This window comes from Oncorhynchus masou, chromosome 24, assembly GCF_036934945.1.
Source record: "Oncorhynchus masou masou isolate Uvic2021 chromosome 24, UVic_Omas_1.1, whole genome shotgun sequence".
Classification (NCBI taxonomy): domain Eukaryota; kingdom Metazoa; phylum Chordata; class Actinopteri; order Salmoniformes; family Salmonidae; genus Oncorhynchus; species Oncorhynchus masou.
In genome coordinates, this window is record NC_088235.1 from 57,553,708 (window position 1) to 57,568,975 (window position 15,268).

The 15,268-nt window shown below is 41.5% G+C and overlaps 1 protein-coding gene across 2 annotated transcripts in view; it reads left to right on the forward strand.

The window, feature by feature from the left end:
* Positions 1-15,268, forward strand: part of LOC135512371 (Golgi-specific brefeldin A-resistance guanine nucleotide exchange factor 1-like) — a 128,684-nt gene that overhangs the window by 103,442 nt on the left and 9,974 nt on the right. For both annotated transcript variants that reach the window (XM_064934354.1, XM_064934355.1), the window contains exons 20-30: positions 1,767-1,892; positions 3,299-3,381; positions 3,599-3,835; positions 6,946-7,039; positions 7,131-7,307; positions 7,579-7,643; positions 7,827-7,950; positions 8,099-8,170; positions 8,288-8,382; positions 8,583-8,736; positions 14,885-15,110. In XM_064934354.1, the coding sequence (XP_064790426.1) occupies positions 1,767-1,892; positions 3,299-3,381; positions 3,599-3,835; positions 6,946-7,039; positions 7,131-7,307; positions 7,579-7,643; positions 7,827-7,950; positions 8,099-8,170; positions 8,288-8,382; positions 8,583-8,736; positions 14,885-15,110 (1,453 nt within the window). The remainder of the gene's footprint in view (positions 1-1,766; positions 1,893-3,298; positions 3,382-3,598; positions 3,836-6,945; positions 7,040-7,130; positions 7,308-7,578; positions 7,644-7,826; positions 7,951-8,098; positions 8,171-8,287; positions 8,383-8,582; positions 8,737-14,884; positions 15,111-15,268) is intronic.

The window sequence follows — 15,268 nt, forward strand, 5'->3', positions numbered from 1 at the left end:
TTAATTGCCTACCTTCTGTAAGCTGTTAGTGTCTTAAAACCTCTTGATACTCCCCATACCGGATCCGGGATCGTGAATAATGCCTCAAGCTCATTAGCATAACGCAACGTTAACGATTTCTGAAAATCGCAAATAAAATGAAAATAATGCGCCTGCTCTCAAGCTTAGCCTTTTCTTAACAACACTGTCATCTCAGATTTTCAAAATATGCTTTTGAACCATAGCAAATCACTAATTTGTGTAAGAGTATGCTAAGCTAGCTTAGCATTTTGAGTAGCATTTAGCACACAACATTTTCACAAAAACCAGATAACCAAATAAATAAAATCATTTACCTTTGAAGAGCTTCGGATGTTTTCAATGAGGAGACTCTCAGTTACATAGCAAATGTTCAGTTTTTCCTGAAAGAATCTTTGTGTAGGAGAAATCGCTCCGTTTTGTACATCACATTTGGCTACCGAAATGAACCGAAAATTCAGTCACCAAAACGTCAAACGTTTTCTGAATTAACTCCATAATATCGACCGAAACATGGCAAACGTTGTTTGGAATCAATCCTCAAGGTGTTTTTTCACATATCTCTTCATTGATATGCAGTTCGTGGAAGCCTGCTTTCCCCTCAGAATCGCATGGAAAAATACCAGCAGCTGAAAAAGACGCACCAATTTCGACGGAGGACACCGGGCGGACACCTGGAAAATGTAGTCTCTTATGGTCAATCTTCCAATGATATGCCTACAAATACGTCACAATGCTGCAGACACCTTGGGGAAACGACAGAAAGGGCAGGCTCATTCCTCTCGCATTCACAGCCATATAAGGAGACAATGGAAAACGGAGCCTCAAAAATCCTGCTGGTTTCCTGGTTGCCGTTTCATCTTGGTTTTGCCCTTTAGCTCCCGTTCTAGGGCACCCACAGACAATATCTTTGCAGTTCTGGAAAATTGAGAGTGTTTTCTTTCCAAAGCTATCAATTATATGCATAGTCGAGCATCTTTTTGTGACAAAATATCTTGTTTAAAACGGAAACGTTTTTCATCCAAAAATGAAATTGCGCCCCTAGAGTTTCAAGAGGTTAACGACCGTTCCACAGGTGCATGTTCATTAATTGTTTATGGTTCATTGAACAAGCATGGGAAACAGTGTTTAAACCCTTCACAATGAAGATCTGTGAAGTTATTTGGACTTTTACGATTTATCTTTGAAAGACAGGGTCCTGAAAAAGGGACGTTTCTTTTTTTGCTGAGTTTAGATGTTTTGATATGCCCAAAGGTTGTTATATTGATGTGTGTATCTGGAACTCGGCTGTTGATATGACAAATTAAATTTGATTTGATTTCTACACATGCGCCGAATACAACAGGTACAACCTTACCGTAAAATGCTTACTTACAAGCCCTTAACCAACAATGCAGTTTTAACAAAAATGAGTTAAGAAAATATTTACTAAATAAACTTAAGTAAAAACAATTTTATTAAAAAAAGTAGCACAAAAATAACAATGAGGCTATACACATGGGGTACAGAGTCTGTGTGCGGGGTTACAGGTTAGTTGAGGTTATTGACGTAATATGTACTTGTAGATAGGGGTAAAGTGACTAGACATACATAATAAACAGAGCCGTCTTGTCTGTCGAGGGCAGGGGGACACAACCAGCAGGGCCACTGGCTGCTCCTTAAATAACCAGAGAGGGTTACCCTCGTGACCTGGAAAGTATTTTTATGGACAGAGGGTTATATTAGTGTGTTTTTCCCTGTGTGTGTAGAAAGTGAACGGCTCTCCCTTCATGACCAACGACGCAGGCTTCGCCCTGGCCTATGCTGTCATCATGCTCAACACGGACCAGCACAACAACAATGTGCGCAAGCAGAACATCCCCATGACCATTGAGGTAAACACACACACACTTTATTTCCCATGAAAACTCGCTCACTATTTTTATATTTAAAATATATTTTATTGATATAAATGGACTAAGTTACTATTCCTACCAATTTAAGTTTTCTACTACAAAAAAACAAAATCTTTTCCGATCTTATTTTGTCTGAAGTTGAAATGTTCAGAAATGCACCTATAACCCACATATGTTAGATATGATATGAATCACCTCTTATGAGCGCTTTGTGCCATGCAGCGATGGGTTTCACAAGAGGCCCCCTTTAGACACCCTACATTTAGTATGTTGTGCTGGTTCTTCCAGACCCTCTGATGGTCTGAAGAAAGCCGACCTCCAGTAACAGCTGTGCCCAGTGGTGGTCTATTGGATTAGGTCATCCTACTTAGTCAGGGGTGGAAGAAGTGAGGAGGGAGAGAGGACGTGACTGGAGGGGTGGGAGAAGTGAGGGGGTGGGCGAGGATAGGGGGGGAGGACGGGTGGAGGTGTCCTGGCTCCCTCTCTCTGTGTGAGTGACAGCACCTGAAGACTAAACACAAGTCCCATGGGCAGGGTTCTGAAGAGGCCTATGGTGGGCCATTCTCCCACACAAGACATACCCGATCCTCGGTTGCCATTTGGAATTGTGACCTTAGATAAGACATTTTAGAGGGCAATGAAATTCCCACTGTTCATTTTACTGACTCTCAGCACAGTCTATAACAACACCGTTATTATGGATGAAAGTTCTTACGATGTGACCTCTCCAATTGTCAGTTGCAATTGTCAAATGCCATGATACGATACTCTGTGAGGCTCATGGCAATAGTCAAAGATGCTATTGCTCTGAATTATATTCAGCTAGTGCATAGTACAACAATGTAGCTCTTCAACAAATATGTCGGTGTGGAAACAGCTCTGCTGTCTCTGGCTGTCAGTCCCATGATTACTTGGCAGGCATCACGGCCAGCTGCTTTGTGTCTGTGGAGGCTATTGTTACCGTCGTCTGCTCCACGCCGACCCTGAGCCCTCACTTTGTTTATTTCTCTGTCTGTCCATCCCGCTGCAAAGTATCTCGAGTTTCCCCCCTGGTTTACCTGCCATTAGCCAAAGCACGCAGCCAACCAGGAGCCTTGATTCGATCAGTCAGCACACGGTGGATGTGTTTATTTGCTGTGGCTCTTGGCCTCGATCCTGTTTGACTAACACCACACCTAACCGTATTAAGTGACACATAAGTTGGTAAAGCTTGGACCCCTACCCCCTTAATTGTTGGATGCTCAATTAGCAAGAGCATTGCATGCCAAAGCATTGGATACCAGAGCCATGCTAGCTGGCAGAGCTCCACAATGATTGGTGTGATGAGGGTGCCCTGATTCCCATATTATCAGTGTTAACTACCTTTCTCCCCCCCCTTCATGTAGCAATTCAAGAAGAATCTGAAGGGTGTGAATGGAAATACAGACTTTGATCAAGATATGCTGGAGGACATCTACAATGCAATCAAGTAAGCCATAGTCTTATGTAGATCTTATATAGAAATGTTTGTGACGTACACACACACAATATGAAGGAAATCAATCTTAATTTCAAGAGGATGTACTTATTTGTTTCAGCGTTGGCACTTTGACAGTAAGTTATGTCTGGGTTTTTTTCCCATGTCAAACAACTCACCCTAGATTATCAAAGTTGCCTTAGCAATCATGGTATTCTCTGTCGTGTAGGAATGAAGAGATAGTGATGCCAGACGAGCAGTCTGGCCTGGTGAAGGAGAACTATGTATGGAACGTGCTTCTCCACCGGGGGGCCACCTCCGAGGGGGTCTTCCTCCATGTGCCTGCCGGCAGCTACGACCACGACTTGTTCACCATGACCTGGGGGCCCACCATCGCAGCCCTTTCCTACGTCTTCGACAAGAGCCTGGACGACACAATTATCCAGAAGGCCATTGCTGGCTTTAGGTACACTAGGATGTGTACACTACTCAGATGTGACCGACTGGCTCGATTCGGTCTTATGTATCAACATTTAATTTTAAATTATTATTTTTTTTACATTGAATAAAAGTAGAAACTCAGAGATAGAAAGTGGTATGTCATACACTACAGTTGGGAAAGTAATTCTGCTTTGAAAGTAGATAAACTTGTAATCTCACCTTTGAGAAAATTACCCTTAAATGTTTTGTTACCTACTGGAAGAGCTCTTTGTCTACACCCATTCAGCTTTGTTCACACCCTTTTAAGCTTTAGGCCCACCCATCTCTTTAAGGATTCACATGTGAGTCTATGTACTAAACAACCAAAGATTTCTAGACGAAAGGCTGGTTTATACTACGGGTGTGTTCGTAAATTTATTCTGGAGTGCCAGTGTGCTCTGGGCGTTCATAAACTCAGAGCCTTGCCAGATTGGCCATTTTTGTAAATTCAGAGCATTTCGCTCTCGGAGCTTCAGAGCTTTCTGACCTGACAGCAGTCAAGCACCCAAGCTACCTGGTTAACGTTGGCTATCATGCTAGCTGCTTCCTGACACAAATGAGAGAACAGCTCACTCTGACCATTTTACTTGCCCTGGCAGAGCTGGTTAGGCTGTTTTTATGTTATCCAGAGAAGAGGTCGACCGATTAATCAGAATGGCCGATTAATTAGGGACGATTTCAAGTTTTCATAACAATCGGAAATCGGTATTTTTGGACGCCGATTTTGCCTTATTATTATTATTTATTATTATTTTATTTTTTTTACAACGAGGCAAGTCAGTTAACACATTCTTATTTTCAATTACGGCCTAGGAACGGTGGGTTAACTGCCTTGTTCAGGGGCAGAACGACAGAGTTTTACCTTGTCAGCTTATGGATTCAATCTTGCAACCTTACGGTTAACTAGTCCAACGCTCTAACCACCTGCCTCACGAGGAGCCTGCCTGTTATGCGAATGCAGGAAGAAGCCAAGGTAATTTGCAAGCTAGCATTAAACTTATCTTGTAAAAAAACAATCAATTAATCATAATCACTAGTTATAACTACACATGGTTGATGATATTACTAGTTTATCTAGCGTGTCCTGCGTTGCATATAATCGATGCGGTGCGCATTCGCGAAAAAGGACTCGTTGCTCCAACGTGTACCTAACCATAAACATCGATGCCTTTCTTAAAATCAATACACAGAAGTATATATTTTTAAACCTGCATATTTAACTAAAAGAAAGGTTAGCAGGCAATATTAACCAGGTGAAATTGTCACTTCTCTTGCGTTCATTGCACACAGAGTCAGGGTATATGAAACAGTTTGGGCCGCCTGGCTCATTGCAAACTAATTTGCCAGAATTTTACGTAATTATGACATGATATTGAAGTTTGTGCAATGTAACAGCAATATTTAGACTTAGGGATGCCATCCGTTAAATAAAATACGGAACGGTTCCGTATTTCACTGAATGAATAAACATTTTGTTTTTTCGAAATGATAGTTTACGGATTCGACCATATTAATGACCTAAGGCTCGTATTTCTGTGTGTTATTATGTTATAATTAAGTCTATGATTTGATAGAGCAGTCTGACTGAGCGATGGTAGGCACCAGCAGGCTCGTAAGCATTCATTCAATGTGAAATGGATAGCTAGTTAGCAGGGTGCGCACTAATAGCGTTTCAAACGTCACTCGCTCTGAGACTTGGAGTAGTTGTTCCCCTTGCTCTGCATGGGTAACGCTGCTTTGAGGGTGGCTGTTGTCGATGTATTCCTGGTTCGAGCCCAGGTAGCGGCGAGGAGAGGGATGGAAGCTATACTGTTACACTGACAATACTAAAATGCCTATAAGAACATCCAATAGTCAAAGGTATATGAAATACAAATCGTATAGAGAGAAATAGTCCTATAATTCCTATAATAACTACAACCTAAAACTTCTTACCTGGGAATATTGAAGACTCATGTTAAAAGGAACCACCAGCTTTCATATGTTCTGAGCAAGGAACTTAAACGTTAGCTTTCTTACATGGCACATATTGCACTTTTACTTTCTTCTCCAACACTCTGTTTTTGCATTATTTAAACCAAATTGAACATGTTTCATTATTTATTTGAGGCTAAAATGATTTTATTGACGTATTATATTAAGTTAAAATAAGTGTTCATTCAGTATTGTTGTAATTGTCATTAATACAAATACATTTTACAAATCGTCCGATTTAATCGGTATCGGCTTTTTTGGTCCTCCAATAATCGGTATCGTCATTGAAAAATCATAGTCGGTCGACCTCTAATCCAGAGTAGAGGTCGACCGAAAGTGTTTTTTCAACGCCGATACCGATTATTGGAGGACCAAGAAAAGTCGATACCGATTAAATCGGACGATTTGTAAAATGTATTTGTGTTAATGACAATTACAACAATACTGAATGAACACTTTTATTTTAACTTAATGTAATACGTAAATAAAATAAATTTAGTCTCAAATAAATAGCTAGCCAGTTAGCTAACAGTACACTTTAACTTGAAAGGAAAACAATTTTCTGACAAAATTAGAAAAACGTGTAATATCTGAAAATGTAGCTAGCTAGACTCTCTTACCCGTATACATAGATGGACGCTTCTCCCTCTGTCACGGACACAATGGTTGCCCTTAGTTTGAAGATGTAACAGCCTTTTATGTGTTCCCTTTTCGACTCCGTCTGCATACTTGCAATCAGACGCCAACATTTTCTCCATCTCGTTAGCGATCATACTCTATTTCCACTGATTTCAAAACTTTTCTGTGGCTAAACCAACTAGGCTCATAATTTAACAATTTTATTTGTATTTACAGATGGCATACAAGTTTGTTATTAAGGCACATGAAAGTTCACATGTTCCAGACGGCATTTCTGCCAAAAAACGCATTTAGATTTTTTAAAAGTATGTTCAAATGGCTCTCCTGTGAAGTAGTGACGCATGACATACGCCTTGTTTCCTGAAACGAGTCACAGATGGTCCTGGGCCCAGCGATGTGGCTCTGAGGAGATGCTGAAGAAGGGTTCCTTGGGGAAGGCAACGAATGAGAGCGAGACTTGATGATCTGTTTCTCTCCTTTTAGGAAATGTGCCATGATATCAGCTCATTATGGATTCAGTGATGTTTTTGATAATTTGATCATCTCCCTCTGCAAGTTTACAACGCTCAGCAGTGAGGTAAGTGCTGAATTTCAAATGTGGGAACCTTTGCATTTCAACTAGTGCACTAGAGCATTCTAACTTTTTCCACTGGATGGTTTCAATACAGTCGGTGGAGAACCTGCCCACAGTGTTTGGGAGCAACGGGAAGGCACAGATAGCGGCGAAAACGATGTTCCACTTGGCCCAACGGCACGGTGACATCCTGAGGGAGGGCTGGAAAAACATCATGGACTCCATGCTGCAGCTGTTCAGAGCCGAGCTGCTGCCCAAGGCCATGGTGGAGGTCAGAACTGCTTCTTTATTACTGGTCAGGGACAGGAGATTTACCTGACCTTGTTGTGATGTAACCAGAAATGGTGAGCATTTTTTTTCCTGGTCAGGTTACATGGTCAGAAAAAAATTAATGGCCTTCCATTAATTTTGCTGGATGAAATGGTTCTCTGCGGACTCTTCTGTAAGACATTATGAATGTTATACTGCCACCTACTGATATTAATCTAGACATGACTTCCTTCTTGAATGTCTGTGGTGTTTGTGTGCTTATGTCCATTCAGGTGGAGGATTTTGTGGAGCCAAATGGAACGATTTCTCTTCAAAGAGAAGAGACACCGTCAAATCGGTAAAATTCACCTCAAAATCATGTCACATCATATGTTTCCCTCAAATACCAGGCTGAGCTCTTTCACTGAGCTTTTCTGACATTTAAATCCAGTTCCATGTTGTAAAATGGGTGGCTATCATTAAACATTACATGTATTTTTAAAGTGTTTGACATCTCTATGTCTTCCTCCCTTTCTTCCAGGGGTGAGTCTGCGGTGCTGAGCTTTGTGAACTGGCTGACACTGAGTGGAGTGGAGCAGTCTGGTCAACGTGGGCCCTCTACTGAGAACCAGGAGGCCAAGCAGGCAGCCATGCTCTGTATCAAGGTACCAGAACTACAACACCCATCGCCCCTTAGCCCACTGCTTTCTCTCTATCACACTCATCCAAATTGCCTCTGTTGATAATTTCATATAGTGCATTTAATTGTTTTATTAACAAAAACATTTGGGGGGGTTGTCACTCCCCCTCCAGCAATGTGACCCAGAGAAGCTGATCACAGAGAGTAAATTCCTGCAGCTGGAGTCTCTACAGGAGCTGATGAAGGTAATCATAACATTACAGGCAAATATTGTCTATGCATTGTCTGAATATTAATTACTAAAATGCAGGGAGTATAAAACGTTCTAGTATTGTTTTCTAATAGATGTTTCTTGTGGACAGGCCCTGATTTCAGTCACACCTGACGAAGAGACGTATGATGAGGAGGATGCTGCGTTCTGCCTGGAGATGCTGCTACGCATAGTCATGGAGAACAGGTACAGCCAGAGGGAAGAAAGGGTAGAATGTTTGCTTTGAGTCAGGGCCAGTGTGTTTTGTCCCACGTCCATTAGGAATGACATCAGTCAAATCATCTGTTTCAACATCTGGCTTTGTCATGCTATCGAGTCTTTATCGTGTGTGTGTGTGTGTGTGTGTGTGTGTGTGTGTGTGTGTGTGTGTGTGTGTGTGTGTGTAGGGACCGTGTGTCGTGTGTATGGCAGACGGTGCGAGATCACCTGTGCCACCTGTGTGTCCAGGCTACAGAGAGCTGCTTCCTGGTGGAGAGGGCCGTGGTGGGCCTCATCAGACTGGCCATCCGCCTGCTGCGCAGAGAGGACATCAGCTCCCAGGTACACGCACACGAAAGGGGAAACCAAGCTATCTAGGAGTGCATCGTTGCATTAACGCAGAAATGATGCAGTGATAGCACTGAGTGATTGGATCAACAGTCCAATCATCCAATGAGTCTTACATCTGATGGGGACACACTCAGCTTTGTTAGGTCAATGTCCTTTAACCATTGCAATTGGTCTTATCTGGCCTAGTCTTAAAAGCTAGTAAAAAGGAGGCTTCAATTAGTTGTATAACAAGTCACAAAGGATGCTTCCTGTGATAGTTGTTTGCTGGTGTCAGATGTTTCTCTCAATTGTTGTATTTGCTCGGGCATCAAGGCACACAATGTGTTGATCAGTGGGACAGTTTGATTATCCAGGTTTTAACTGGTCTAATCTTTTTTTCCAAGAGGGACCTGGTTTCTTGATGCCCTGGCCAGTAACCTCAATAGTGTTTATTATGTGACTGTCCTATTGACCTTGAACTGCTATATCATTACAGCTTCTCTTGATTGCTTGAACTCTTTTCTCAGTATTATAAAAAAAAAATGGAATGTGATCTACTTTATAACCTATGGAAAACCAAATAACTCACCGGAAAACACTCATGTCTAGTTATGAACTAATTATGCAAAGGTAGTTTACAGGTTGGTGGTACAAATATAATATTATGCGAGTTATTGTTATTTAACGTGGAAAAAAGACAACACAATTCAAATACAAATTGTGTCACTTGCTTCGTAAACGACAGGTGTAGACTAACTGTGAAATGCTTACCTATGGGCCCTTCCCAACAATGCAGAAAACAATGAAATACCTAAATAATAATAGGGGGGAGAAAAAAATAGTAACACAAGGAGTAAATACACAATGAGCAATGATAGCATGCAGTATGAGTCAGAAGTTTAGACACCTACTCATTCAAGGGTTTTTGTTTATTTGTACTATTTTCTATGTTTTAGAATAATAGTGAAGACATCAAAACTATGAAATAATACATATGGATTCATGTAGTGTTACTACACTTCAAAGTAGCCACCCTTTGCCTTGATGACAGCTTTGCACACTTGTCATTCTCTCAACCATCTTCATGAGTTAGTCACCTGGAATGCTTTTCAATTAACAGGTGTGCCTTGTTAAAAGTTAAATTTGTGGAATTTCTTTCCTTAATGCGTTTGAGCCAATCAGTTGTGTTGTGACAAGATGGGGTTGGTATACAGAAGATAGCCCTATTTGGTAAAATACCAAGTCCATATTATGGCAAGAACAGCTCAAATTAGCAAAGAGAAACGACAGTCCATCATTACTTTAAGACATGAAGGTCAGTCAATCCGAAAATTGTCAAGAACTTTGAAAGTTTCTTCAAGTGCAGTCGCAAAAACCATCAATCGCTATGATGAAACTGGCTCTTATGAGGACTAACACAGGAAAGGAAAACCCAGAGTTCATTAGCGTTAACTGCACCTCAGAAATTGCAACCCAAATAAATGTTTCACAGAGTTCAACAGACACATCTCAACATCAACTGTCCAGAGGAGACTGTGTGAATCAGGCCTTCATGGTCGAATTGCTGCAAAGAAACCACCAATAAAGGACACCAATAATAAGAGGAGACTTGCTTGGGCCAAGAAACACGAGCAATGGACATTAGACTGGTGGAAATCTGTCCTTTGGCCTGATGTGTCCAAATTTGAGATTTTTGGTTCCAACCGCCACACGTGAAATGCAGAGTTGTTGAACGGATGATCTCCGCATGTGTGGATCCCACAGTGAAGCATGGAGGAGGTGTGATGGTGCTTTGCTGGTGACACGGTCTGTGACTTACTTAATAATTACTTACTTAATTCAAGGCACACTTAACCAGCATGGCTATCACAGTATTCTGTAGCGATATGCCGTCCCATCTGGTTTGCGCTTAGTGGGACCATCATTGGTTTTTCAGCATACAATGACCCAACACCTCCAGGCTGTATAAGGACTATTTGACAAAGAAGGAAAGTGATGGAGTGCTGCATCAGATGACCTGGCCTCCACAATAACCCGACCTCAACCCAATTGAGATGGTTTAGGATGAGTTGGACCACAGAGTGAATGAAAAGCAGCCAACAAGTGCTCAGCATATGTGAAAACTCCTTCAAGACTGTTGGAAAAGCATTGCAGGTGAAGCTGGTTGAGAGAATGCCAAGTGTGTGCAAAGCTGTCATCAAGGCAAAGGTTGACTTCTTTGAAGAATCAAACATTTTTTTGATTTGACACTTTTTTTGGTTACTACATTATTATTATTATTATTATTCTATTATTCTACAATGCAGAAAATAGTCAAACTTAAGAACCTTTTGACTGGTACTGTACATGGGGTACCAGTACTGAGTCGATGTGCAGGGGTATGAGGAAATTGAGGTAGATACATGTTGCGTTTATAGTTTTTTTTCAGTGTAAGGTGTTGGTCCCATGTTTCATGAGCTGAAATAAAATATCCTAGAAATGTTCCTAAAGCTTATTTCTATCAAATTGTGTGCACAAATTTGTTTACATCCCTGATAGTGAGCATTTATCCTTTGCTAAGATAATCCATCCGCCTGACAGGTGGGGCGGCAGGGTAGCCTAGTGGTTAGAGCGTTGGACTAGCAGCCGAAAGGTTGCAAGTTCAAATCCCCGAGCTGATAAGGTACAAATCTGTCGTTCTGCCCCTAGGCCGTCATTGAAAATAAGAATTTGTTCTTAACTGACTTGCCTAGTTAAATAAAGGTATAAAAAATGTAAAAAATTACACATGTGGACCTTGTGCTTGGGACAATAAAAGGCCATTGTAAAATGTGCAGTTTTGTCACAATGCAACAGATGTCTGAAGTTTTGAGGGAGCGTGCAATTGGCATTCTGTCTGAATTCTGTCTGCAGGAATGTCCAACGGAGCTGTTGCCAGAGAATTTAATGTTCATTTCTCAACCATAACCAACGTTGTTTTAGAGAATTTGGCAGGACGTCCAACCGGCCTCACAACCAAAGACCACGTGTAACCACGCTAGCCCAGGACCTTCACATACAGCTCCTTCATCTGCAGGGTCGATCGCCTGAGACCAGCCACCCAGACAGCTGATGAAACTCTAGGTTTGCACAACCAAAGAATTTCTGCACAAACTGTCAGAAACCATTTCCGTTAGCTCATCTGTGTGCTTGTCATCCTCACCAAGGTTTTGACCTGACTGCAGTTCGGCTTCGTAATCGATATCAGTGGGAAAATGCTCACCTTTGATGGCCACTGGAACACTGGAAAAGTGTGCTCTTCATGGATGAATCCCGGTTTTAACAGTACCGGGCAGATGACATATGCAAGGCATCGAGTGGGCGAGCGGTTTGCTGATGTCAACGTTGTGAACAGAGTTCGAACACAATTGCATTTTAGCAATGGCAATTTGAATGAACAGAGATACCGTGATGAGATCCTGAGGCCCATTGTTGTGCCATTCACTGAAAATGTCCCAGTTCTTCCATGACCTGCATCCTCACCAGATGCTCAGATGACACTCATAGGACATCATGTTACACAATACATGTATGTTTTGTTCAATAAAGTGCATATTTATATCCAGAAATCTCAGTTTACATTGGCGCATTGCGTTCAGAAATGTTTCGCTTCCAAAACATCCAGTGATTTTGCAGAGAGCCACATCAATTTACAGAAATACTCATAATGAACATTGATAAAAGATACAAGTGTTATTCACATAATTAAAGATAGACTTCTACTTAATGCAACCGCTGTGTCAGATTTCAAAAAAACTTCACGGAAAAAGCAAACCATGCAATAATCTTGAGTACGGCGCTCAGACGACAAACAAGCCAAAGAGATATCCGCCATGTTGGAGTCAACAGAAGTCAGAAATAGCATTATAAATATTCACTTACCTTTGATGATCTTCATCAGAATGCACTCCCAGGAATCCCAGTTCCACAATAAATGTTTGATTTGTTCGATAAAGTTCATCATTAATGTGCAAATTCCTCCTTGTTGTTCGCGTTCAGCCCAGTAATCCAACTTCATGATGCGCGATCACTAGGTGCAGACGAAAAGTTCCGTTACAGTCCGTAGAAACATGTCAAACGATGTGTAGAATCAATCTTTAGGATGTTTTTAACATAAATCTTAATGTTCCAATGGGAGAATTCCTTTGTCTTCAGAAATTCAATGGAACGCGAGCTAACTCTCACGTGAATGAGCGTCACGAGCTTGTGGCACTCTGCCAGACCACTGACTCAAAGAGCCCTTATGAGCCCCTCCTTTATAGTAGAAGCATCAAACAAGGTTCTAAAGACTGTTGACATCTAGTGGAAGACTTGGGAAGTGCAATTTGACCCCATAGACACTGTTTTCAATAGGCGTTGAAAAACGCTAATAAGCGTTGAAAAACTACAAACCTCAGATTTCCCACTTCCTGGTTGGATTTTTCTCAGGTTTTCGCCTGCCATATGAGTTCTGTTATACTTACAGACATCATTCAAACAGTTTTAGAAACTTCAGAGTGTTTTCTATCTATACTAATAATATGCATATATTAGCAACTGGGACTGAGTAACAGGCAGTTTACTCTAGGAACGCTTTTCATCCAAGCGTGAAAATGCTGCCCCCTATCCCAAACAGGTTAACTTTTTGTCCTGAATACAAAGTGTTATGTTTGGGGCAAATTCAATACAACTCATTACTGAGTACCACTCTCCAAATGTTCAAGCATAGTGGTGGCAGCATCATGTTATGAGTAGGCGTGTAATCGTTAAGGACTGGGGAGTTTTTCAGGATAGAAAAATAAACTGGATAAGCACAAGCAATAACCTGGTCTCCCTGATACTTGGAGACGAATTCACCTTTCAGCAGAACAATAACCTAAAACACACAAGGCCAAATGTACACTGGAGTTGCATACCAAGAAGACAGTGAATGTTCCTGGAAATCTATGGCAAGACCTGAATGTTTTTCTACCAGTGATTAACAACCCATTTTGATAGAGCTTGAAGAATTTTGTAAAGAGTAATGGCCAAATGTTGCACAATCCAGGTGTGGAAAGGGCTTAGAGACTTACCCAGAAAGACTCACAGCTGTAATCGCTGCTAAAGGGGCTTCTTCAAAGTATTGACTCAGGGGTGTGAATACTTATGCAAATTAGATATTTCTGTATTTCCTTTTAAATACATTTGCAAAAATGTCTACACATGTTTTCACTTTCATTATGGGGGTATTGTGTGTAGATGAGTGATGTTTTTGAATGTAATCCTTTTTGAATTCAGGATGTAACACAACCAAATGTGGAATAAGTCAAGGAGTATGAATACTTTTTGAAGGCTCTGTACTGTATGTGTGGGTAGAGTCCAGTGTGTGGGTGTGCATAGTCAAAAAGTGTTAGTACAAAAATGGTCAATGCAGATAGTTTTCCAAATAGTTATCCAGACTATTTAGTAGTCTTATGGCTTGTGGGTAGAAGTTGTTCAGGAGCCTTTTGGTCCCAGATTTAGTGCTCCGGTACCATTTGCCTTGCGGTAGCAGAGAGAACAGTCTATGACTTGGGTGGCTGGAGTCTGACCATTTTTAGGGCCTTCCTCTGACACCACCTGGTATAGAGGTCCAATTGATTTGTGTCTTATGTAGAGCATTGTCTACGGTTTAGCAAAAAGTGTCTTGTGATTCAGAGTTGCGTCTGTTTAGCAAAAGAAGTGTTCCGCATTTGCATTTAGTGTGAAAAGGATGAGAAATTACTAACTGTTGTGCAAAAGAGGTTATTGTTTTGGCCATGTGGATCCCAGTTTCCTTCAGTGTTCAAGCAATTGAGAAACTGTAAATGGAGCACTATCTTTCGCTCCCCTTTCTCAATCTTATCTCTAACCCAGATGGACATTGTTACGGTAAACGAATAGTGTATTCTTCTTCCTTTTGCTTCCCCACAACGTATTTGTCACAAATCCTACATTTGTTTGTCTAATCTTCTTGTATCTTCAAACGTGCAGTGAGACCTAGCAGAACTGTGAGACCTAAAACTGTCATTATATAAATTGAACTTTGTCCCTTACAAACATACTTCACTTCCCTAATCGGTGAGATTGAGGTCGCAGCCAGTTCAAGCAGTTGGTCTTTTAAAGTAACCGCGTCCCCTTAACCCCTCTACCACCGCATCTCTAGGTGCTGCTGTCCCTGCGTCTCCTGTTGATGATGAAACCACACGTCCTGGCCCGGGTTAGCCGGGAGGTGGCCTATGGCCTCCATGAGCTGCTTAAGACCAACGCTGCCAACATCCACTGCACAGACGACTGGTTCACCCTTTTCGCCCTAATCGAGTGCATCGGGGCCGGGATCAAACCCCCCGCCTCCTTGAAGGTCACCTCCACTACCCCAGACATCGACAAAGGTCAGCCTTTAACTTACTTACACACACCATCCCGTGGAATGGTAAGCTACATTGTTGGCCTTAGCTGCTGAGAAAAAAAATCTACACGTTTATGGTCAATTGTATTGACTTTATACAAACAGCTCAGCTGTTATATTACGGGGCACACATCCACACTT